The sequence below is a fragment of the Poecilia mexicana genome, unplaced genomic scaffold (genome assembly GCF_051168715.1).
Source record: "Poecilia mexicana isolate PSO_F unplaced genomic scaffold, ASM5116871v1 scaffold_9, whole genome shotgun sequence".
NCBI lineage: Eukaryota > Metazoa > Chordata > Actinopteri > Cyprinodontiformes > Poeciliidae > Poecilia > Poecilia mexicana.
The window spans coordinates 23,411,553-23,437,380 of NW_028263378.1; the positions used below are offsets into that span (position 1 = coordinate 23,411,553).

At 43.5% G+C, this 25,828-nt stretch overlaps 1 protein-coding gene across 3 annotated transcripts in view; it reads right to left on the bottom strand.

Moving 5' to 3' along the window:
• The window catches only part of dtx1 (deltex 1, E3 ubiquitin ligase), a 53,794-nt gene that overhangs the window by 23,139 nt on the left and 4,827 nt on the right, over positions 1–25,828 (bottom strand). For all 3 annotated transcript variants that reach the window (XM_014992541.2, XM_014992540.2, XM_014992539.2), the window contains exon 3: positions 2,451–3,198. In XM_014992541.2, the coding sequence (XP_014848027.2) occupies positions 2,451–3,198 (748 nt within the window). The remainder of the gene's footprint in view (positions 1–2,450; positions 3,199–25,828) is intronic.

Consider the following 25,828-nt stretch of genomic DNA (forward strand, 5'->3'; position numbering starts at 1 on the left):
GAAAAAAAATGTCTGATGTTTTACACTCTGCGTGGGTTCCTCTGTTATCTGTGTGTAGCACACACTTGTGGGAACGTGCGCTGGGAGTTTGCGATTCAGGCTGTGCCTGCGTGAGATTGCAAGCTCTCATGTCCTGCTGTGTGCATGTTAACCACACTCATCCTGTACGTCGAGCCACTCGCCTGGGAACCGATCTGCTCCGCCTTACGCTCAACACCACCGCCGCCACCCCCATCCTACCCCTCCCATCTGTTTTCCTCTCTCTACCCGCTGTGGGTCTCAGTGTTTCTATGCCTCGAGGTGAGAAAGTCACGTTTTTACCTACAACTCTGCATGGCTGAGCTTTGAGTGAGTCCTGAATTTCCAGAAGAGATGTCCCTGAATGGGAGGACCCCCTAGTGACCCGAGTCGGGCTGCAGAAAGCGAAAGCGTTTCAGTCCACAGTAGTGACAGGATGTTATTCTAGCAAGCACTTTAGTGTGTTTCTCCCCAGAAGCACAAGAATAACAAAAAATGAACACTAGAGCAGGGAGAGGGTTTCATATCACGGACATGTGCGAGTGTCCAGATTGCACGTCAGTGTCATCACCAGATCGTGAGTAATATCCCGCAACCAATAGAAATCACAAGACAAAAAACTCAAAATGCAGTTTTTCAAAACCAATGGAAAAAAAAAAAGAAGCAGAAATGTTATTATGAGACCTACACAACACTGCTAAGTTGATTCCTGACCCCTTCCATGAGAAAGGGGAAACTGATAAATTACTGTATTCAAGCTTATGTTGCTTTTTCCTTCCACTCGATTTTCCAGAGACACCTGAAGCCTTGAGAGCAGGGTAACATCAAGCTCATTTACGATGCTGAGTAAAATTCACAGGGCATGGACTGAGGCTGGAGCCTGGACCAACTCTAAACATCTTGATGTAATTTTACATCTTGCATAATTGTTCAGGCAATAAACCACAATGGCTGTGGTCCCCAAACTAAGGAAAGACCTTCACACAGAATATCCATGACAACTCTCCATCTCCTCTTTGCCCCTTATGTCTTATTAATAGTACAACTTAAGGATTTTTTTTTAAAGATGTAATAATATTAACAATACTATCATCATTTATTAATGTGTTTCACATCCACCACATAATGAAAATTTTACACAAAAAAGGTAAACCTCAGAAACTTAACTTTTTAAAGATAAAGCAAATTAAACAAATACACTTTGTGATGCTAAAATCAGCTTACCTATATTTTAAATACATTACCTACATTTTACAGATATTTCTCCTTTATTGCTCTTTCTTATGTCTCACCAGTTTTTGTATATTATGATCATAGTACTAAAACAAATAAGCAGAAATGATTTTAACAAAAAACAATTCAAACTTGAGTGTCTGTTCTAAAAACCCAACTTCCAACATGGTGCTGGTTTTCAGGGTTAGGCTGCTGCTCGCAACATGGCCGACACTAGAGTATCTTTTCTATCATGCAACAAAGTCGAATGAGTTTCTACTACTTTGTTTCTATGCTTCGGTTTATTGTAACGGGGGAGAGAGAAAAAAAACAGGATCAGGGACAAGGACTGCTTTGAACTTGAACAAACTTCCTTTTCTTGGTTCCTTTTCTCTGAACTGCACTGAGGTCAGCACCATGCTGGCGCTCTGATTTTCCCTTGATCCATTATTCATTCTTCCCCGCTGGAGCTCTGCCTTCATGGCAAACAGGCTTCCAAAGCTGCACCAGTGCCCTCTTCGCACTTTGCCCATCAGTCACTCCACGTACGCAAGAGTCAGAAACGACACGCAGTCAAACAAAGACGCTGTTAAAAACACGTCCCGCATTTTTACCCCTCCTCCCCTGCCTGACTCGCCCCATCAGACTCCTTAGCTTCCAAGTGACTCAACAACCCCAGCGCACCCTGATAGCAACAAATTAGTTCAAAGCAGAATGATCCAGAAGAGCTGCAGTATTTCACGCCTACTGGGGCCAACATAAGCTCATTATGGAGCAGACACAGACACACACACACACACACACACACCCACACACACACCCACACACACACACCACACACACACACACACACACACACAGGGAAGAAAAGGGAGGACTCTGGCACACAGAAAACAAGACTAAGCTGAAGATTTTTTTTTATGATTCCTCTGCAGATCCATTGATCAGCATGTTAAAAGAGAGCAGTCATAAATCAGCGGAGTAAAGGGTGGGGAGAGTGAAAAAAAAAAAAAGAAGTACAGAAAATCCGACACGTTCAGCGTAAAGCTTTGTGAGGCAAACATGCCGTTTGTTTTTGTTTTTGTTTTTTTTATATATTCAATCAATGTCTAAGTTGAATCTGAGCTTTATGCTGAGGCAGTAAACACATGAAGGCTGCGGCGGACTTCAGAGAATCTCGAGGAGCAAAAAGAAAAAAAACAACAAACAAACACCATTACCCGGGTGGGATGGCTCCTCTGGTGGTCCCCATGGAAATCCGCTGGGTGCCTGGCCGGTTCAGATTGTTCTGTCCGTTGATGGTGAGCGCGTGGTGACCGTGGGAGGATGAAAGCGATGGCATCACCGGGGAGCAGGGGAAGTTGGCAGAAGACAGCGGCGACTGCACCTGTTCTGCTTTGGACTGCCCACCTCCCACACTTATGTTATTGTGGTTGGCACCGGAGGAGCCGGACGTCGGGGACCACAGGGAGGTTCCAGCAAAGGTGTTGCTCTGCCGCACGCCGCCGAGGGTTCCCGGGGCGCCCGAGTTGCCCGCCGTCCCGCCGTAGAGCTTACGCCGCTGCGAGGCCAGGATGGCGTTGGAGGCGGCTCTTGTGCTGTTCACCAGGATGCACTGCTGGCACGAGCAGGGCTGGCCAGAGCTGGCGCCCACGGGCCACGACTGGGACTTGGGAATGGAGCCCATGATGAGCGGGTAGGCCAGGTCCATGCGTCTCCGAAGGCGCCGCTTGCGCTGACTCTGCCGGTTGGTCTGCGACATGCTGTTGAAGTCGATGAGGTAGCAGAAGCCCAGAGAGGTCAAGTCCAGCCACGGGTGCTGCTTCTCGTAGGCGTTCTGGATGGTCACGCAGATCTCCATGTCGTACGGCGTCCACGAGCCGTTGTCGTTCTCCCACTCCCACACCACGCCTTTCCCTGGGGCCGACGACGGCTCGTAGAAGTTCCTCTGCACGGGCCTCATGGTGCCTGAGAGAAAAACGGAGAAACGTACAACATGAAAAGGACTTCTTGACTTGAATGGTAAACACTTTGGTCAATGAGAGAAATAACTTTAGTTTTATCAGGAGGCTTGTCTCAAAACACCCATAAGTCCCTTTCTGTTGCCTCTTACTCATTCCAATGCGTTAGGTCAATGCATCGACAGGCCCCCTACTGGTGGGAAATATATTTGCTGACTTTTTTTTTCTTCCCTGCCCACTGCCACCCAGCTGCATGAAAGACTGCTACTAAGTCTTTCATGCATTTTTAAAAGAAAAATTCAGTAATGAGTCATGAATCAACATTATACTGAAAATATTTTTGGTCACGAAAACTAAAAGAGCACCACCAATCAATATTACTAAAGTTTATTTAATTTTTAAAGATGTATGACTATCACTATAAATATATAAAATATATATGTGACAAACTACAAATAGTCATTAAGTGTTCAGATTACTTTTTTTTAATACCTGAAATAATAAATATGTTTAGATATTTTACCAGCGAGAAGATCACATTTTTGCTCTTGTTTAAAAAAAAAAAAAGCAATGTTGTTTTTGGGCTTATTTCGACAAATTGTGTACTTATACAAAATAAAAAATGTTATTTTTATTTGGGACCATTAGGCTGTAGGAAACCCACACTGACCTATAACCAGTACAGACCAAATGTTTTCAAGTTTCAGGCACATCAAATACAATATGTGGTGCTGAGGAGACGTGACGCGCTGATGGAAATGAGGGCCAGCATTGCTCTGAAGCCCTGAGGGAGAGAACAAATGCTGATGTGCAAACTGATAAGTTCTTCACCCTCATAAAGCTGCCACTTCACATAAAAGTGTAAACTTGGCCTTTGAAAAGAAAAAAAATAAAATAACACAGAACCACGTCATACCCACAAGCCCTTACTCGGTAAGTTTACCACTCTTCTGTATGACGACAGGGTGCAAGGCGGCTTTGTGCCCATGTACCACCGCCGATGGGCACTCAGCTCCCTCCTCCATTATAACACAATTACCGTAGCCCCATGGGAAATCAGGACACCTCAGCCTATCCATCTCCACGCCACACATCAGCGAAGGTATCCAGGCGCTCCTGCAGAAATCCCTCTCCCTCCCCCAGCTAATTTAACGGCTAAATGCACAGTCCCGTGCCAGGGAGAGCCGTGGCAATAACGGAGGAACGGGAGTGTGTGTGGAGAATAAATAGGCGTGGGATTGACATGGGTTGAGCAGGGCCGCTGGGCAGCGGCGGCAACTCCTTCGTTCGGCAGTTTGGCGCCAACGCAGGGGAATAAAACTGCATCAGCAGCAACTGCGACTCTGACCTTGATTGTGTCCTGCAGTCTGCTGCTAAAGGACTCGGTTTGGTGGCTAATTTCAGTCTGAGCCGTGTGTTCACAGATGACTAGTCAGCCAGCTGCGTGCGTCTCTCACATCTTCACCCAGCCGTCCGTGCACAAATCTGCACCAAGGCGTGATCGTTGCCTGCAAGGTGTACCTCCTTTTTCCTCAGAAAAAAGCCAAAATACACAACATCGTTTAATAAGTTTCAAAATGAAACCTCTTCCACGTGGTTTTTGAAAGTCATGTTATGCTCTCTGTAGAAGAGGAAGGCTCTGTGATGTTCCAGTTCCTCACTGTGGCTTTTCTTTTTTTTTTTTTTAAATCAGATATACAACATGCAAGTATGGTTTAAATTGTTGTAAAAATCAACAGCTAAATAAGCATCGTGCAAATTTCATAAATAATATAACACCCGCAGTTGCTTATCCCCAGGCCTTAATTTATCCACATGGTTAAGGTGAGGAGGGATGAACAGCATTTCATTTTGAAGACTGTTTATTGGCTTAAGCTGATCTGACAGAAATGCATAACACAGACGTGACCATATAACGTGGTTAATGTCTGTAATGTGCAACAGCTTCTGTCTAGTCTTAAAAAGAGAAGCAAGTAGTTTTTCTTTTTGTTAATATATTTATTCAGGGATTTTAATGACATATTTTAGTTTTGTTTTTTAAAAGCTGGAATTGGGTTTGAATTTATGAAGGATTCATGGTCAAAGTTATACACACCCAGAAACTGGCTGGATATTTGAGCACGTTTAATGGCCAAACTGGTGGAACTAATTTTTTTAAATAGTTGGGTTTCTGTCTCTGACAAGCTGTTTAGAATATTTTTTTTTCCTCCAAAGGGTAGAGATCACTCAGGGAGCTTAAAGTAACACACTGGAATAATGCTCTTCTAATGTCTGCTTTATCCAGAATCAGTTCTGATGTGTGTCTGCGATCAGAACTCGGATGGGAAACCAACTTGTGTCCAGGTTTCTGCAACCCGGCTGCTGGTTTTATTGGAAATAAAGCAAAATGTGGATGTAGCTTATCAGCTCTGTACAATGAACCAGTGAACCAGCAGAAATAGGCCCTCGGCATAACACCACTACCGTCATTTACTGCTGGTTCAGTGTTACCGAACTTGAAAACCTCGTCTTACAGCTGAGCTGCCCAGTCTTTGTCTCATCTGGCCACTATGCGTTTCTCCAGAAAACATTTGGTTGCTCTAATTAAAAGCCAAGACATCAAAGCCAACGATGGCTTTAATCATAAACTCCTAACAGGAAGTTTACGATTAAGATGCTGTACACAGCTCAGAAATTTCTGGAAGAGAGGCTTGTTTAGCCGCATTATTGAAAAGCTGAAGACACCGTCCTGCTGAGGTGATGACCTGATGACTAATAAAACAAACAATGAGGTAAAAAAAAAAAAAGGGTTATAATGTAAAAATGATTTCCGTCTACAGACTCATAATTTTTATCAATTATTTCTACACCGTTCGTCGCTCTAGGACATCCAGTTTCCTTCTGTCTGACAGCCTGTGTGCAGCGTCTCGCTAAAAATCCTCCCACCACTGTTACACCATTGGTCAGAGAAGGAAAAAAAAAACTGTGAGAGAGCTGCTCTCTTTGTGCTTCAGAACTGCCAAATAATGATTGATATTAATTGTACAAATTACACAAAAGGTCTTATAATGACTTTGACAAATGACGATGGAAAGCAGTTTGGCTTCACAAAGCTCAGCAGTCCAGTGGAAGCAAAAAGATGTGAAACGAAATTAAGTTAGTTTAGAAAATATTCCCCATGGTGCAGTATCTTTATTTAAAGAAATAAATAAAGCTGCGTACACATTGCACATCTGACAGGACTTGTATATCATGAGCTTCTTATGAATGCAATGTGTTGGCGTGAATTGCAGCTGCCTGATCTTTCAAGGCAGACCTGTGCAGACGCTGTTGCAGTAATCAGTTGGACTAAAGATAAACACATGAAGGAGTTTCTCAAGATCCTGTTGGCACTTTAGACCATTGATCCTGAAAATGTTCTCCTGGTGACAAAAGGCTGTCTTTGTAATTCTCTTTATGTGTTTCTGAATGTCAACGTCTGAATGCATCACTACATCCAGATTTTAGACCTGTTCCGTAGTTTCTAGCTGTAACAACTGAAGCTGCGTGCCGACTCTTGAGTTTTGTTTTTATTCAGCTGAAGATGGTTATGGCACCAACACACATCGATTTTGGGTTCACAGTCACCTAGTTATATTGAAATGGTATAATCTGAGCTAGCAGGAGGATGTAAATATAAAATAGGAGGCGCCCCAAGATGGAACGTTGGGAAACCCATCGTGTGATTACCGTAGTGTCAGAAGTTACCTGGTCTTCAGGGAAGACTTGAACCAGTGAAGTATTGTACAGAAAGCTTAAGGATATCAAAGCGTGTTTGCTTCTGACCATATCTTTGTTTTCTACTCCTGTACTCAAACTAATGTTTTATTTATTTGAACACAGAAAATCCTAATGGCTAAAACTAATCACCAGTCGCTCAACCAGGTATGAAAACTGTTCTGCACTGAAAGCCTTAAGGGGCTTCACATTGGAAAATTGTGATATGTTTGACCCATAGTTACACATCCTTTGGTAAATAGAGAGCTACAAAAAGAAATAACATGTATGCAAACAAGAAGACAACCAACTTTATGATATGAAATGTGTGCAACACTGATCTACCATGTCATAAACCAAAAAAAATGATGCTGAGGGAGTCTGGACTGAGACCAATCTCAGCACATCTACAGAAGCGTCAGTCATTTTGACATTCAGTCAAATACACAAGTAAACTGGTTTCTGCCTCTAGTACTGTAATCAGCAACTTACTACATCAGCACTTCCACCCGTAACATTTTACAGAGGGCTTTCTGGGTCTACATGGGATTGAGGACCAGGAAATGCCAAGGTGAGCAGTTCTAAACATGGGTTGTTATTTATTTTCAATGTTTGAGCAGAGAGAAGATGTAAAACAATGACACACTTCAAAGAAACCACCGTCGTATGAAATAACTCACGACAATATTAATTTAGTACTTCCTCTGTTTACCTGCCGAACAGTAATTATGAAGAAAAAGTGCAATGGTGCTAAAAGGTTTCAGGTTTAATGCAAGTGTTCAAAACAGATGGGTCATATGAACACCAGGACATAAGTAATCGGGAATAAAAACGCCTCAATCTGAGTATTTTGACATCTAAAATTATCATCCAAATGAAACTTCGAAATGAGTACTGCACGCAAAAGAACTCTACCTCATAATAATTTTAGCAGTCTTGCAAAATCTTAAGAGTTGAGGTTTGGGGTTTGCACAGGGAATTGGCAGAAAGACAAAGGGACGCTGGTACAAAATGTAACCAGCTGCCATAACTCCAAAACTGAGAGGTGAGACCTAGTGAGGCAGAAACGTTTGTGCCGTCGTGTTTGCATTCTGCTGTAGGATCTGTGTAAACTGCTGATGGAGGATTGTTAGGACTGGAGACCAGAAGCCACAACACAGCAGTCCCAGAGCCCGTATGTGGAAAAGTTTTATCCAAACATTCATTCTGAAACTTCTCCCACCTATTATATCCTGTAATTTACTGCTGTGTAAACACACCACTTCCCCCCCGCCCGCCCCACCAAAATGTCTGGCCCGAGCTGCTGATGTTCTCCCCGTGACCCTTCCCGCTCATCCCAACAGGAAACCGAGCAAGAGCGGTCACTTCCTGTCTGACCTTCTGTGCCTTCGGCGGCCATCTTTCCTGCCTCACTTATCTCCCTCACTCCCACGATGTCCTCCAGCTGTCCTCCCCCTCCCCCCCCCTCTCCCCAAACCCAACACCGGCACAGTCTCCTCCGGGTGAGGGACAGCTGCGTGATGTATTGTTACAATCGAATCTCGCCGCGGGACTCTCGACCCGCTGTCACACAGCACCGGGCGGGTTCAGGGTGGGCTCAATTGGCCTTTCACATCTTAGCCGGAGCAGAGAAAAAAAAAAAAAAGAAAGAAAAAAAAAGAAGCCATTCCAGTCCTCGTCCCTAATAGCTTTGTTTTTGCCTGCGAGTGGAGGGAATTACTCTTTGAAAGGGAAGGACATGCATCATTAAATTGCAACATCCTTGACTGCCCTTAGAGGTATCCTGCAGGGGAAGTAAATAGATTGGGAAAATGATACTTTATAGATAGGGATATCGAATGCTTTTACAACGGATGTACAATTACTGCTCATTCTGAACGAAAATATGCAGCACAGCCGGAGGGGATAATTTACTCTCGAAGCAGAACTGTAATGGTCTCTTTTTACCCCCCTCCTCAAGGATTTCCCTCATTTTTCATGTCAAAATGAAGACAAAATGAGATTTTTGAAGACTGTAATTTCCAGGCTTCACAATTAAATTTTTGTTACCTTTTTTTTTTTTTTTACAACTTCATCTAACAACAAAAAAAAAATAAAATTACTGCTTGTTTTCTTGCTATTAGTTTCTACAGGTTTATGGACAAAATCAGAAGAAAATAGAACTGTAAGTGGATGGATGAACAGAAGTGAATACATTCTGGAAATACCATCAGATTTTTACAATGACCTTTTTTCTTATCCAGACCAGAAACATTTAAAAAAAAATTAAAAATTAATTTTTTTCATCATTTGAAAACAAGGTAAAAGAAAAGAACAAAACGAAAAAAGGTGCTATTTCTACTAACTTAATGAATATACTACATAAATATGCCACTGAAGTCATGTCACGCTTTCAGTGCGTTTGTGCTGTGGCCATCTGAGAAACAACAATAATAATAATAAAAAAAGCCCCGCTCCCGATAGAAGCCGTCTGTGACTCGATCAGTCGGGTAATTCAAGACATGGCAAAATGCATCAGGTCGAAAAGATGTCGTCACAGAGAGGCGAGATGTCGTCACAAAAGCGTCTCCGCAGAGAGCAGAGCGGGCAGGATGGGGTGGGCGCGCGAGTGTCCACATGTGAACCACTCTTACAGCACCAGCAGAGTCTTCCTCCTGTACTCATCATCTGCTGCTGACGCCAGCTTCCCTCACATTTTCCACTCTGTCACTCACTGGACCCCGTCCCGGTTCTCACACGTACAACGCTCAGCTTTTGGACAGAGATGAGAGATCTGTGTCAGTGAAAAACATCACCTTGCATTCATTGCTCCAGGTCGCCCCGCTGCCGCCGCGCTTGGATCGAGCGCTATCGTAAATCCTTACAATTGACAAACCTCTCCCGCTTCCCAGGGGCTCCCGTCGATCGCATTAAAACATTCTGCTGCGTTTTCCGCTGAACTGGAAGGGGGGAGGGTTCGCAAAACGCTCACAGTCATATATGTCTGAAAAGTCTTTAAGGGGTAATGAAAACAAGACGAAATCCTAGCTTTACATTGGTTTTGCTCTTCCTTTCAGCACCTGAAAACTAAGTTGTGCTATAAATGTTTTTTTTTTCTTCTGAACTTGGTATTCGGTTAAACACGTGCTCTCAAGCACTGATTTCCCCTCCGAAATGTTCCCTGTAGGCGTCAACATTAAAACATTAATGCTCCTCACTGTGCTTTTTCAATACACTGTTGAGAAGTTTACACTGGCAATAATCTATGACTCACTACAAGTAACCACTCTAGGGTTCATATAACATAATTTGACCCAGAGGTTGCTTTTTTTTTTTTTTTTAATATATATTGCACGTCAAGAATTGTTCACTTTCAACGGAGGAGCTATTATATGTCATGAAGCATGTTTACAGTGCGTCTGCAAAGAACAACACTAAACTACCACATTATTGTCAGTGGGAAGGGAAATTAACTATTTAAGTTCTTTTGGAGGTAGATGACTGTACTGTGCATTTTTATTCTGCCTCCTTTATAAAACAGCCTTAGACTGACATTAAAGCCTCAAGTCTTTCAAGGTGCATCTCTACCTGCTTTGTCCATCCATTCTTCAGACTAGACAGCAAGCCGTCTGAAAACAGCCTTTTACTAATCTTGTTAAAAATGATTTGGATTTAACCAGTGGGTTGCCAGTTTTAACACCTGCTATGCACCATTCTCATTGTAAGGCAGACTCACCTCTGTCAGTCTTCTCCAGGGTAGCAGTGGCTACAATGTAGCTCCTGCCATCATTGGCGTATGAACGTGTGCGTGAATGGGTAAATGACTCAATGTAGCGCAAAGCGCTTTGGAGTCCTCGGACTTGATAAACCGCAATTCGAGTACGGGTCATCTACCTTTTATCATCATCACGCACCATCAACCAAAGGATAAGAGGGCCTAGATGCCGTTGCTTCATCGCCTGACCGTTAACCTCCGCTGTACCTGCTGCCCCCCTGTTGACTACTTGTGTTTTCCCTCATGTGCTTTAGCCTTTCGTTAACTCCTTCTTTGTGTTCATCCTTCAAGGTTTCCTCCGTCGTTACCTCCAGAGTTCCTCCTAGGGTTCCTCACTCGTAATCTCCCTGCAATAGTTCCTGGGTCAACGGCTCACGACCTCCTGTCTTCATCGTTCAACCACTGATCCACGTCAGCCAACAACTCCCCGGACTCTGCTCATTCTGTCCTGGCGTTCATCGCCTTCGTCCACCGAAAGCCATCGACCGTTCAACCTTCATTAGGGTTCATCTCCTTGGCTCACCTCTGTCCCTCTAGCTCACAGCGTTGCCATTTCCTGCCTCCTCCGACTTTCCAAGACTCTACTGTATTCAGTAAAATCTGTTAAACTTGTACTTTGTCTCCTGAGAGAGTTTTGGAGAACCGTGAAAAACATGACAAGTTACGATGCTGTTTGTTTACCGATATTCTCCTTTAAAAAAACCCACAAAAGGTGGACTCTCTTTATACTAATTACTAGAAAAATTCCCCCGGATTAAAGGATTTACTGGATTTTATTATGGTTTATGAGAGAAAGGGCGGTAAAATCAAGCAGATGAGCCACAGTACCCCTGTTGAACACTGAAACGAATATTTAAAGCAAACTTGAAGGAACTAATCAACTTAAACCTGCTAAACCGAGTCCGACATATTAGAACATCCAAAGACACGTGGTAAACTAAAAAAACAAACAAAAAAAACAAAAACACAATGCAATCTGACAAAAATGTCACGGAAGGACGACATATCCAATTGTTCAACCTCAAACTCAGCTGGAAAGGATCCAGCCGCTGCAACCCTGAACTAAATAAAATGCGTCAAAAATGTTGCTGTAGAAAACAAACAAACAAAAAAAAAAACTCCATGAATTATTATCATCAACCTTCATAATTTTCCTCATATAAATAGCAAATTCATGATAAATATGTTAATGCATTCTTGAGTATGGGAGACATAAAATAATTAAAGCCAGTTTGATGTTTTCACATAACTCCCTGGGGCAGATCTTTAAAAGACTTTCATCTCTGGAAAAAGGATTCCTCACAAACAATGAACCCAAGCTGGCCATTAGCGATGAAAGAGAGAGAAGTTGCTTTGGCTATAAACGCCTCAAACTGTCAAAAAAAAAAGAAAAAAAGTTCTGATATTACCTGAGCATGATAAAAGGAGATTGTTTTTTATTGAAATGCATGTAAAGCAGAGACCTTAGAAGTGAAATCTCTCTCTCCCGTGTTAAAAAAAAAAGTGCTGCATACCTGTACATCAAAGTCCCAAAGATCAGTAAGAGACTTATCTGCTCGTTAGGTAACATGCGGAGATCAGAGAACATCGTAATGAGCGAGATAGGCTGGGATTAAGCCGATTTAGCAGTATTGGATCTTAATATCTCTGTTCTTCAGCTCCTCTTTCAAAAAAAGAAAGAAAAGAAAAAACTCAACCGGCGAAGCTCTTTCCACGTCCTGATTCATTGCTTTTATTTTCCCAGGATGCACCTCTTCATAAAGGGCTGTAGTCATGAATAGTGACTTGGATTCCCTGAAGCATCCTGATCTCTTTGTCTGCAAAAGTGATGGATGAACAAAAGTGTCGGTGGATGAGGGAGAAAGAGGGGGAGAAGAAGAAGAGAGGAACGGTGGGGGAGGGAGGATCCTGAGATGGAGCAAGGCCAGAAAACAAGAAAGACAAAAAAGAAGAAGAAGAGAAGGTGGAAAGCATCTGATGAGAGGAGCTTATCAGCTGACAAGAAAAAAGAAGTAAGGAGTGCAGTGGTGGGGGTAGCAACTTCTTGAAAAGTAAACGCTGCAGTAAAAAAAAAGAAGAAAAAGAAAGAAAGAAAGAAATTGCCCAACTTACAGTTTCGCCTGCAAGAAAGACAAAGTGGTCAAGAAAAGCAAACCGACTCCCACTGCAACCGTCCTCCTCTTCCTCAGCCCCTCCAGTTTTCCTACAGCCTGGCAAGGGAGCTGGCCAGTTTCTGCATGCTTGTGCAGCGTTTGCACTTACTGAGGTTACACAAAAAGGCCAGAGTGGGTAAAAAAAAAAAACTTCAGAAAATTAAGTTAGAGACCTGTCCACCTGCCAGCTTCCGCACTGCAGCAGGCGCTGAGACAACCTTAACGTTGTGACCGTCCCTCGGCTGAGGACTTTGGACGTTTTTCACTCACTTGTGGCGACCTGCAGCTGAGGGCATGAGCAAAGGCGAGCAGCGTTTCGTTGTATTTTGACACAAAGCTGCGTCGTGTCCAGGGGAAAACCTCGTCAGTGCAGTCGAGTTGTTGGGACAAAAGAAAGAACAAAAACATAAAAAATAAGGAGGCACAACTCAGGCACCATTTGCTTCACACTAAATCTGCAGCTTTGGCGTCACATTAACATGGCAGCACAAGCAGAGAGAGCTGACAGGTCTCCAGTGGATAAGATCTCTTGTTAGCAGGAGACGCAATTTCGCAAAGGAAAGCAAAATCCGGCTCCGTTAATTTTTAAAGGAAACACATCTGACGTAGCTTACGTAACGGAGAAGCGGGTTTCAGAGGCACCATCCCTTTTGAAAATAGTCACTTCACCTGCTTACCTTCTGTATTAATAATCATTTACTGCCAACTTCCCATGGAGGAGCTCTTGTGCCTGAGCAACAGCTAAATATTTCATCCAGGCATCGGTTCAACAGTGAAGCCAAGTATTACCGGAGAGCAGATTGAATAAAAACATGAAAGTCCTTTTGAAAATGTTTCAAATAACTCACGCAGCCAGATTGCTGCGAGAGACGAGCAGGAGAGGCAGCACTAATCCGAGTGGTTGTCTCCTCCACGTTCCCGAACTTCAAAACGATTTAGTTGAAAACAAACACACCCAAGTCGATGAAGCAACATAAACACGTAAAATTAGGATTTTTTAAAAAAATTATTATTTTAAATGGAGATTATATTTTTATACCCTAACAGAAGAGGATGTGACCAATTCTTGAGGCAGACGACCAACGATCGAGCAATTTTAAACTTCCGAGCCATCTTTGAAAATGTGGAGATATTTTCACAAACTCCTTTACAACAGAGCGACCAAAACAAAATCACTGCGTCGCTGAAAGCAGAAATTTGAACCTTGAAAGGCAGACTGAGACAGACAGACCTCTTCCAGTTTGTGTTAATGTGCCTCAAGTTTCATTGCCGGTCGTGCAAAATGTGCCTCAACACAGACATTAGAGCTGGTGCTAGCTACAGCAGTGCTGACACAGGTCCACAGCAAAAATAATAAGTTAATATCTATATAGTGTTCTTTAATTCCTGTCAAATATCACTATTTGGTTAAAAAATTTATTTGAATGTGATAAATTGAGATTCCAAAGCCCTCCACTTGATTGAATCTCGCCTGATGCAGTCTAGCGAACACTGAAACACGGCCATCTGATCTGACCTCACATTGCCAACAGCAACGCTAATCCCTCCATTTAGCAGGAAAAAGTGACGCATCCAATTTTTACTCCCCACGCCGTTACCCGGTGATGTATTCCACGGCAACGGCGCCATTATTCATGCCAGGCGTCGCACCACGGCAACAGACTCCACCGTCTGCTCAGCCGGAACCTGACTGATGGGGCCGAATCGCGCGAGGAGAGACTTGGAGAAAAAAACGGATGACCTCGGCCACGCGACGCATGCAACGCCGGTCGCCACGCGACTCGGTTTAAGAACAATCTGGCACAAAATGAGGTTTTAAAAAAGAAAAAGAAGAGAGAAAGAACCACCTCATCTCTTTGGACGTCACAGATTTCTGACTCACTGCTTTGTTCACACAACCACATACAGGTCTATCGGATGGCCTACTCAACACTCATTGCTCACAAAATATGTTAAGTGGGTGGCTTTTTTTCTCTCTCTCTCTCGAGAAACAACAATCACTTCTAACAAATCACCCATAAAAAAAAAGAAAAAAGAAAAAAAAAAGCTTGGACTATTGAAAGCAAGTGTGACTCATCCAAATGAACAACACGCAGCGAACGTGTTTGCCGAGATGGGCTTTCATAATCCACTTCGCGGCTGTCAGACGCGCTCAGGCCTTATCAGAGGAAACGTCTGGCCACATTAGCACAAGCTGTCCCTGTGCCAGACGACAGTGGTCGGCTCAGCGCTGAACTGGACATGGTGTGAGAGCGTTGAGAGGGCGTCAAAGTGCTTCAACCGCACAAAGTGGTGATGTGTTCACCAATTTCACCTCAACTGTGCTGCTTCTTTCTCAAGGATGTCTTTTTTTTTCTCTTTTATTTAAAAATCAGGTCCGGTACCTTTCCCCTGTGGACTCGCAACTTTAATCACATTTGCACAGTGTGCCCATCCAAAATGCTCCTCTATGTTTCTGCATTGCACAGTTCATCTGTGATCACTCAGTATATGAGGAGTAGACGGTTAATGCAAGAGGCCGGCTGCGGTTGAGGTCAAGTCTTTGCCGTTTTAGGGCTAAAAGCACAAATCAGGCTCCAAAGATTACCGCTGGACTCTTAGGGGTTTCGACAAACGCAGCCCGCCCTGTTTTTTTTGCTGTAAACGATTCAAAAAGTTATCGATTGTGCTGAGGTGGCAAAGGAGGAAGAGGAAGTCGCTGAAATATTAACAGTAGAGTGTTACAGCTGAGCCAGAAAGATGGTTTTCTTCTCATTGTACGGATATCGCTGAAAAGGGGTTCGCCTCAATGAAACGATTTCATGCCCTCGGGTTCCCAACAGCTGGAAGAAATATGCATAATTCAAAAGGACCTATGATTAATGAATCATTTATGACATTCTTAGAACGTGTTATTACTCTGGAGGAGATAAGGGTCAACTCATTTAATTAGTATTAAACTCAGAGATGTGGTGGGAAAAAAACAATCTAAAATTACTTTTTTTTTTTTTTTTCCATTTTACTTCTTGCTGCTGCATAGAAGTATGCAGCAGCATACTTCTTATTCTTCCTGCACAGGAAGAATAAACCCTGTGCAGCTCTCAGAGGAAGGACACTTAGTCGTAATAGTAACACACAGTGAAGTCACTTTCTTTACAGTCTGAGGGTTGGGAGGTTCCCATGCTGTTCATGCTTGTATCGTTTGAGTAGATGAATATTTAACCTTAAGGGCATGGATGATCCAGACCCACAGAGGCCCACAGTTCTCCTCCTGATGTCTTCTCACGTAAAGAAGCAGTGTGGTTGATGGATTGTCTTAAAATATGTCCAACAGAATATCCTCATTTAACTCATGTTAAAATGTCTCTGATTTATGTCCGCCAACCTATCAGAAGCTTACAAAGCCATGACATCATCATCATCATCATCATCATCATCGGGGGATTTACCAAAGTGACTCAAGGAGTAGTAATCTCAGTCTTTGTAAACTTTTGACTCTGAAAATGTATCTCCCGATGAGTAAATGCACCATGCTAATGTCAGCCACAGGGGACTTTTTTTAAAGCCTTTTTTTTTTTTAATGATTTCCATTTCTGTCTGTTTTTCAACATCCTGGTGTAAAAATGTTGGCAGCCTTGTTGGAAATCTGAGAATTGCAAACTTCAGGGAATACACATAAAAGCTGCTGTTTTACAATGTTAGCCATCCTTAATGCTGATGTACATTAGCTAAATCCTGCATAACAACTAACACAGTGATGTGACGCTTAACCTGCTTCTTTGGCTTTTCTCCACTTCCTGTGCAGCTCATGTCGACTTGGTCGGTCCGTCAAGTTTCTGAGTTTAACTGCAGCTTGTGGAGTATTTTATTTTGAAAAAATACCAACTTTCCGCCTCCATACGACTTATTCCCAGTAAAGACTCCTTACAGTTTTATAATTATCCCCGAGCAGTGAAAGCAAAGGCTTATTGTTATTTGATGCATGCATAATTCTTACACCACTGGATTTTAAAACTTCAAAACTTCAATCTAGATGCAATATGTCTACTTTTACTTACTTATTTTTACATTTTGATTATTCATTGCTTCATGTTTGAGTTTTGTTTATTAATAATCACTTGTCACATTTTAAATAAAGATAAAAAAAAAAACGTCTGAACTTTTGAATTTCAGCAGCATTAAATCTCCTGCACTGCCTGTCAACCTGCCAAGGTGAGCAGCAGGACAAAGCAAAGAGATAAGCGGAAAAACTAAATGACTAAATTTATTGCATTTATATTGATATACTTATAAATATATAAGAATATAACATGTTTATGACATTTATATTTATAAGTATTTATATACTTATAAATATAAATGGCTTTTTTCACACTGAAACAAATCCGTCATACCCCCCCAACCGCCCCCCCCATGGGACTCAGACATAAATCAACACCTGAAAAGACTTTGCAACGACAACATTCACATTCTTTCACCTGACTTTCTCTGACTGAAACCCATTGATGCAAAGCGCATGACCGGAGGCAAACGGCGTGGAATCACGATGGGCCGCAGGTGTAAACCCCGGACACATTTCCAGACATGCGATGGCATGTGAGCAGCTCCTCTGAGAAGGAGAAGTGGACGCGGGCTGCCAGCACCACCTGGCACACTTCCTCCCCTCCGCAAGTTACTGCAGGATGCTCCTCCTGCTCGCCCGTCACCGGGTTTGGCCTCGTACCAAGAGCCGTGATTTAGAAGTACTTACAGGTGACACAGAGAACGGAGGAGAGGAGGGCGGGGGAGCGCCTCGCATTGATATTCCAGCAACTGCTCAGGCAGCACACAATCAAAATAAGTGATATTGCTTGTAGGGCCTGAGCCACGCTTCGCCACAAATATTCCCCCTCTTTTTGTCATCCCTCCAAACAGCTTTTGACCTTGCTGTGAGAAGGAAAAAGTCGACGTCAAAAAACCTCTGCAGCCAGATATGCAGATCCAAATGGTTTTGGATGCGGGAGCCACCGGTACTTAGCAAGGTATTGGGAGCTTCTTAGGAAAGGATCTTCAAAATGATCTGAGTTTTTATTGCATAAATAACAATTATCGCTAAATGAACCTTATTCCCCCAAGTAAGGTTACTGGTCATCTGGTTATTTGGGGCATTTACACCAGCCCAGTTCAGCCCGCTTTAATTGAAATCTGGCCCGTTTGTTTAGAAAGTCTGGTTTGTTTGGTGAACTCTGATGCGGCTCCGCCTAAAAACCAAGGCCTCGGTTCGACTGAAGTGAACTGGCACGGTTTGAATGTGTATGTGGATGCCGACCAGACACTGCTCCAAAAGCAGGAAGTGGACTTCGTCGCAAGGCGTTTTGGTTAAATACAACCCAAACAAATGTGCCGGTCCAGCGTTAGTGGGAGAAATGTCTTTTACCAAAGACTAAAGAGAAATCCTGCAACTGCCAAAATCTGACGCCGCTGCACTTTTGTTGTCATTTTGTGAAGAAGGAAGTTGTGCTCAGTGTCTTGTTCCGAGGTTTTTCATGTCGTTTCCTTCGGTAGTTCTTGGTGCGGCGCCACCACGGGCCCGGGGTGAACAGGCTTCTCAAAGACTGAATCGTTTGACACAGAGCAATTTGAGAGCGAACAACACCATCTGAAACCGTCACAAGTTTAGAACCGAGTCTACGAAACTGTCAGGTGTGAAAACAGCCTAATTTTATACAGTGTTATAGCGGCGAGAACAGCCCAGCAACACAACCAAGTGGTCATTCAACAAAAATATCCTTCCAACTGAAGCAAATGTTTATGACATCCAAAACAAAAGGAGATCTGTACACAGCAGGACATAAAAACACAATACAAAATGATTTACTATTTACTATCATTCATTTAGATGGTTTTATGTTCACTACGTTTAATCACATTATGCAAAAGCTGTTCCGACCTGTGTGAGACGGTCTTTAGGGGAGTGATTTACATGAGCGCAAGGATGCTTTAAGACGGGCGTTTGTTCAACAAGGAGTCAGCCAATAAACGGAAGCAGGAGATGAAGCGGCGTTTACACAGACAATGCTTTGATAATGCCTTTGATAATCCCCGCTTTCTGGCAGCAGCGGGCCGAGTCAGACTCCCGAGCTCTGATCTGAGCGACCTCCCAGACAAGACTGATAAAAAAAAAAAAAAAGAAAGAAAGTGGCGCGGAGAGCAGCTTTAAAACCGCTTCCTTGATGGAAAAGCAAGATATCCACTTTAGAAGTTGAAAGTGGCGACTTGCTGGATTACGAGTTCGAACGTGACGCGAGGAAACGATTCCACGACCCAATCCACAGGCTGCCAGGAGCTGCGGACACTAAACTCATCACAGTAACGCAATAAAGATGTGGAGCGAGAAACAGACCCAACGAGGGCTGGAAATCAGGTTGGCTTTAAACTCAACAACCGTCTGCCTGATGCTTTAACACAAAACTACGGGGATTATTGATTATGTTTCGACGGAGGAGAACCGTAATTTCGTTCCGATTAGCTTTTTTTTGTAAGATGTTTCGAATTAAGACACATTTCAATCTAAAAGATATCCCCGACCCAATACAAAATACGTTTCCCCCAACAATGGTTTCATTTGTTAGCACACAAAGCTGCCTGTTTAAGCTGAGGACTGACTCTATTGTTTTGTAGCCTCAGACCATCACGCTGCCGCCGCCATGTTTATTCCGAGCATGATGAGCTTTCACTGGAATCCTGTGAACTTTAAACCAGATGTGCGGACAACCACACCCTGCAGAAAAAAGAAGAAAAAAAAAATTTAACTTTTCACCAAAATATGTTTCTAAATTTCTAGAGGGTCATCGAGGTTCTGTTTAGTAAATCTGACATGGAGATTGTGTCGTTTTTTTTCTAGCCGTGGTTTTTGCTTTCGAACTTTGTGCTTAATTGGGGCAAATGCGTTCAGCATTGCTGTAGATCAGAGGTTCCTAAACTGTGGGGGGCGGCGTGCCATTGCAGGAGGGGATGGGGGGGGCGGGAAGCCGTCTGGATGAAAAAACAAACAAATAAAAACATGAACACTGTATGCGCTGGGTTTTTACCTTAGAATGGCCAACTCTCTGTTATTCCTCTGTCAATATGACGTCACTTAATCGAGTGATTAAGTCACATCAAATCACTCGGTTGCAAAGGGTCAGTCGTTTGGGTTATGCAGGACTGATCTGATCCTTTCCATAGCAATGAGCAGAAGCAAAAACTACAGAACTACAGTGACCTCATTGTAGCTATGACCTCATCTGTGATGTGGTAAAAAGATCAAAGAACTTCTGAGGTTATGAATGCTTGTATTTCAGAACATCAGTTCATATAGAATCAGCTCTTGGAACGCCAACACTCTTGCAAGGATTTTTAGTACGGAGGACCATTAGTTAGCATGTTTTTTCACCCGAGTTTTGCCATTGGCTATGTAGTTACCACAGGGATGAAGAAGGTTTGCGATAAAGTATTTCCAGGTAACAATTCAGACTCTAAGGAAGAGAGCTCTGAGTCTGAGTCTGATGCTTTTGACGCCTTTCTTTTCGAACCTTCCCCAGTTGGGGAGGTTCTTCAGGATCCTTCCTCGACTGAGAAGCAAGCTTCCCCAGCTGGGGAAGTTTGTAGCCACGAAGAGAGCGCTGTTCAGATCACTGTCCGAGGGAACGATTTTGCCAATCTTATCAGGTAGAAGGAGACAGTTGGACCCGAAAAATCAAGTTTCGCTTTAACGAAGGCGGCTCTAGAAGACTGGACCCATGAAGAGACCACTGTCCGAGGGAACGAGTTCCCCATTCTTCCAAAGGAGCAAACTTCTCTGGCTGGGGAAGTTTGCTCCAAAATAGATCTCAAATAGATAACAATATAAATAACATATTTTGTGAGTTTTAGATGGTTTTATTCATTTTAGCTACCAAACAAAACAAAACAAAAAAACAGTAAAATATGTGCCTGAAACGTATAAATAAATACTGGAGGCTCCAGTTTATTTCAGAGCATCATGCCAGTGTTTGTGGCAGCCATCAGCCTCCCACCATCACACTCACCATAAGAAATGCTTAATCAGATAGCCAGCAACAAATATCAATAAATAAGGCTTGATTAAAATAAAATTAAATGGGAAACCATTAGGCTTAAGTGGATGTTTCACAGCGACTACGCTCCAGCAGCCTCCTGTGATTCATTCCCTTCCTCCAGTCTGTCACTTCCCATCAGGAAACCGTTCCACCTCTCCCCGCGTTCCTCCTCACTCCTCACCTCTGCAGGTTCCTCCCTCCATCTCCCTTTTCCTGCAGACATCCGAGTGGAATCCAGCCAGCTGCTTCGGGCCCTAACGGACCCCCGAGGAGGGCGACACCTCGGCGCCGCCCCGGCTCCGATTCCGCTAAAAACCCTCTTTCTGACAAAACACAATTTAACTATACTGATGGCAATGAGCTGCTCTTCCACACGGAAAACCTTTGCTTTGCGCCGGATCCGTCAGCAGAACTTGTTGCCTCAAAGCTTGGTCTCGTCAACCAATCAGTCGGTCTTTATTTTTACAGACCACCTTTTCACACACAATGAATGAAGGCGACAAAAGCCGGCTTTAAGCTTCGAGTAAAATTAGAAGGCAATAAACAAAGCGTTAACAAAAAGCTAACAGGAAGGAAACAAAAGGGATTTGTGCAAAGTGTGCAGAAACATGCCGGGATATTGGTTTGAGGGACTGAGGAAGCAGTTGTGCTAGTGGAGATACTAAAAGTAGACAAAGATTTTAAAGAAGAATGGATTGTAAAATACTGATATTTTTAGACCTGAAATCAGGACCAATAAAAAGAGTTTACTCTGACTGGTAATCAACAAATCAGTGTGTCAAAACTATGAAGTTCCTGTTTGGTATAAACACACCAAACAACAGCAGGTACTAGCGCTGGGCGATGTGGTTTAGAAATAAAATTTCAGACTTTTATTTTAATACCAAATCTGATTTTAATTACTGTTTTTACTTAAGTAAATCTAAAAAACACTTGCCCGAATGAATTCAAAGTCCAAATAAATGGAAGCTGTAAAACAAGATGGTAGTTCTTGGCCAGGCTGCTGTCAGTCTGAACGATAAAAATCCAAGGAGTGCATTGGTGGAAACAACAGTCTAAGAAACAAATCTTCAAAAACAGAAAATCTGATTAACTGATTACATTAATTCATTGCCCAGACCTAGCAAGTTCTCTAGTGGACTTTTTTTTTTTTGTTTGTTTAATTGAGCAAAAATCTCATAAAAGTCAGTGATGTGTTTTGACGGATGCATTGGAAGAACCTTCTAATTTCTTTATTTCCTGTTTAATTCACAACTACAATCCATCACAGAAAATGTAGCAGATGTTCCTCTGTCATGTCTTGTAGTGCTCAATTAAAAAATGCATTTGTCAAATTTAAAATTGGCAGCTCGTACCTAAAAAAATTAATAAATAAATGAAGAAAAAAAATCCAGGAAAATCTGGTTGGTGCATCTCTATATTTTCAAACTGGCGTAATGATCTAACGCAACATAATTAGACGTTTCTGGACACTGACAAAGTACGAAAAGTAAACGGTGTCAGTAAACGCGTCCGTCGCTGAATGACTGTCGACACATTGATGCTTCTTAGTGTAACCAGAGTAGCGCACCAAACACACTGAGCCAGCCAACATTGCACCGACGCTGATGCATACACTCAGCGGGAAACCATTTGAAAGCAACGGCAAACGCACCGCAATCACACCCAACGACAAGCGGCTCCGTTTCTATTTCTAGCCGGCTTCCCTTACATCTCTCCGCACACAAGCAAAAGACTTTAAAGTCTATAGGCTCCGCTCCCGGCTCGGTTTCACTTTCTTCTCATTCAGATGGGATTTCACAGTCAGAGTTGGCGTGCACGCCACCTGACCTTTTTCACGTACATTGCAGGAATCCTTTTCACAGCTTCCTCCCACAGACCACCGAAACTGTTCCCACACATACTCCATACTGAGCAACAAAGGAGGGACAGAGAGAGAGAGAACAAAAAGAACAAACTCACAGCTCTTTTTCCAACAACACGCAGCTTTTCAGTGCACAGGTAGCGGCATTGAATCCCCCGGCCAGCTCGTAACCCCTAATGAGGTCTTTGTCTTCTGCTGTTTGCGCTCAGTAATTAGCCAGAGAGAGGGCAGTTAGTCGTAGGTAATGAGCCAGAGGAGAGGAGGCTCTGGAGCCTCTGCAACCAAAACAAACAAAGCCTCGGTGTGGCAGCACAGCAGCCATCAGAGGCTGATGGAGGTCCATCTTTGAGACGCACACAGGCCTTCTTGCAGCAAGTGAGCACAGTGACACTGCAGAGGCCTCAGACGCCCAGCTGAGCCGACATGCAGAAACCTTGTCAGATTTTGTCACGTTGCCACCACAAACCTCAACGTTAATAGATTGGGATTTATTGTGATGGGCCAGCACATCACTGTGTGGTGGAAGGAGAAGAACCGTAAATGTTTTTCAAACATTTTTTACAAAAACGATATCTATAAGGCGGTGTTGTTAAGTTTGTGCTTTTCAACCTAAAGGCAAAAATGTTTGACAGAGAATTTACCCTGCATTTCACCTTAGACATGTTTATCCTCATGACAAAACACGGTGGTTGCGGCATTGCGCTGCGGGGATTCTTTCCTTCATTTGGGAGAGGGGAGCTGGTCAAAGTTGATAGAAAGATGGCCGGAGCGAAAATACAAGGCGATTCTGTGGGGAAACCAGCGAAAGGCGATAAAATACTTGGGAATGAAATGAATGTTCACCAAACAGAAGGAGAACGACCACAAACATGCAGCCAGAGGTTTAAAAGAAGGCTTTAGATCAAGAGTGCTCAAAGTGATTTTAGTTTTTGAGAATTATATATTTTTTGACCACCAATTAATTTTGAGCTGATGATTTTGGCTCAAGTGACAAAAAGTTTGGACACCCCTGGTGGAGTTTCTATTCATCTTCTCAGTCATCTTCTTCTTTGTTGGTCTCCCCCCGGCCCCCCCAAAAAAAGTTTGTGGTTGTAATGTGGCAAAATGTGAAAAAAATCTCTGACACACACATATGTTTGCAAGGTGCTGTACATTTTGTTCGATGCTGAATTTTATTTCATATTTTACTTGGAAATTAACATTTCAGTCACCCTATGATCAGCAAATACCAAACTTGAACGCCGACTTAAACTCATGGGGAAGCCGCCCAAGCAAATAATCAGGATATAAATTCAATTTGCACAATGTCGGTGGGAAAGATCATCCTCGGTTGACACGTGCTGCATTTCAATTTCTGCGTCCCACAAAGCAAATTTCTGTTTGCTAAGAAAAAAGGTCACAACAAGCGAGAGAGCGACGCACACACACGAATGCAGATGAGCTGATCTGTGCCTCGTACCCCTCGTCATAAAAAGGGAAAATATTGAAGATGTGAGTGCTTAAAAGCCAGGCGGCAGAATCAATCAGCGTAGCGTCCGTCTGACAGGCCGGGAGCGTTGGTGTATGACGGCAGACGGGTCTGTCTGTTTCACCCAGGGAGCGCTGTAGTGAAACGGGATCTGTCCGAAGCAGTGTTCAGATTTTCAGCTGTGCATCTGGGGAGGAGAACAGATCGATCCCGATTGGCCGGCAGCCAGTCGTCGCCTTTGCCTTCACACACGCAGGGCCGGCCTCACCGAGGTGATTCATCCCGCTGCAGATTAAGTACACATGTGTTTGGACTGCCAAGCTGAAGAGAGGGACCCTGCAGCATCATCTGCGGTGCCAGCCCTGTCGTCATGACGCTCCGATTACAGGGAGCGCACTGTAAACTAAACCTGCAGTCTCATTAGGCGGCCTGGTTGCTGCCCACAGGAGATCCTCCCAAACCCACACACCCTGCACAGCTCACTGGGACGGGGCACAAACACCGCATGGAACACCACACACACACACACACACACACGCAGATGGGATTCTGTAAACTTTTCATTCTCATACATGGACGGCAGAATTCTTCGATAACTTATTTCCAGCTGAACAGAAACAAAACTGAAGTCATTATCTTTGGACCTAAAGAGTCGGCACACAGCTTCAGGTATTACAGCTAAGCTAGTGATCAGGTCTGAAATCTGGGTGAAGTGATGGACTCAGACCTGAACCTTCAGAGCCACATAAAGGCAGCTACAAAATCAGCCTTTTATCACCTGAAGAACATTTCCAGGATTAGAGGACTAATGTCCCAGCAAGATGTAGAGAAACTACAATTCGTTTATCTTTAATCACTTCGATTACTGCAACAGCGTCTTTACAAGTCTGCCTAAAACCAAAAAAATCAGACAGCTGCAGCTCATCCAGAACGCTGCTGCTCACATTCTGACTAAAACCAGGAAGACAGATAAATCACTGACCCAAAATATATTAAAGAGCATGGTGAACCGTCTCATTGCCCAATTGTGCCACACAAATAAATTTGACTCCCATTTCCTGCTGAAACTGGCCTCAGAGGATGAGATCACCAATTCCCCTAGTGAACAGGATTTCCCAACAGCGATGCAGTGCATACGTCGAACACCATGTTTGACAAGCTCACGACGTGTTTAGGAGCAGGTGGGAGGGGGGGGGGGGGGTGAGAGTTCAGAGGATTCTCGTCAGGCTGCGCCGTGACAGGTTGATCCCAGACGGAGGTGAAGACAGCGCTCCGAACGGCACCGGGAGACGAGATAAACGTCAGGCCCAGCTCTTGCTCTGGGATAATGGCTGACAAAGTGTTTACTGGCTCATCTCACAGCCAGTCAAACTGGAGGCACATGTGAGGCTGTGCATTGCACTCCGTTAGACGGGGAAACGCCACCGAGAAGGATCAGAAACTAAGCCTGACATCTTTGGAGAGCATTCCAGGGTTGAACGGATGCGAGGAAAAGCAGCCGCGCTCGTTTCCACGTGTTTTATTCAAATGGAGCTGGAATAAGTCGTTATTTACTACGAATCCCCGTTCCTCCCGTAACCAATACTGCAAAAATGCAAGGCGCCTT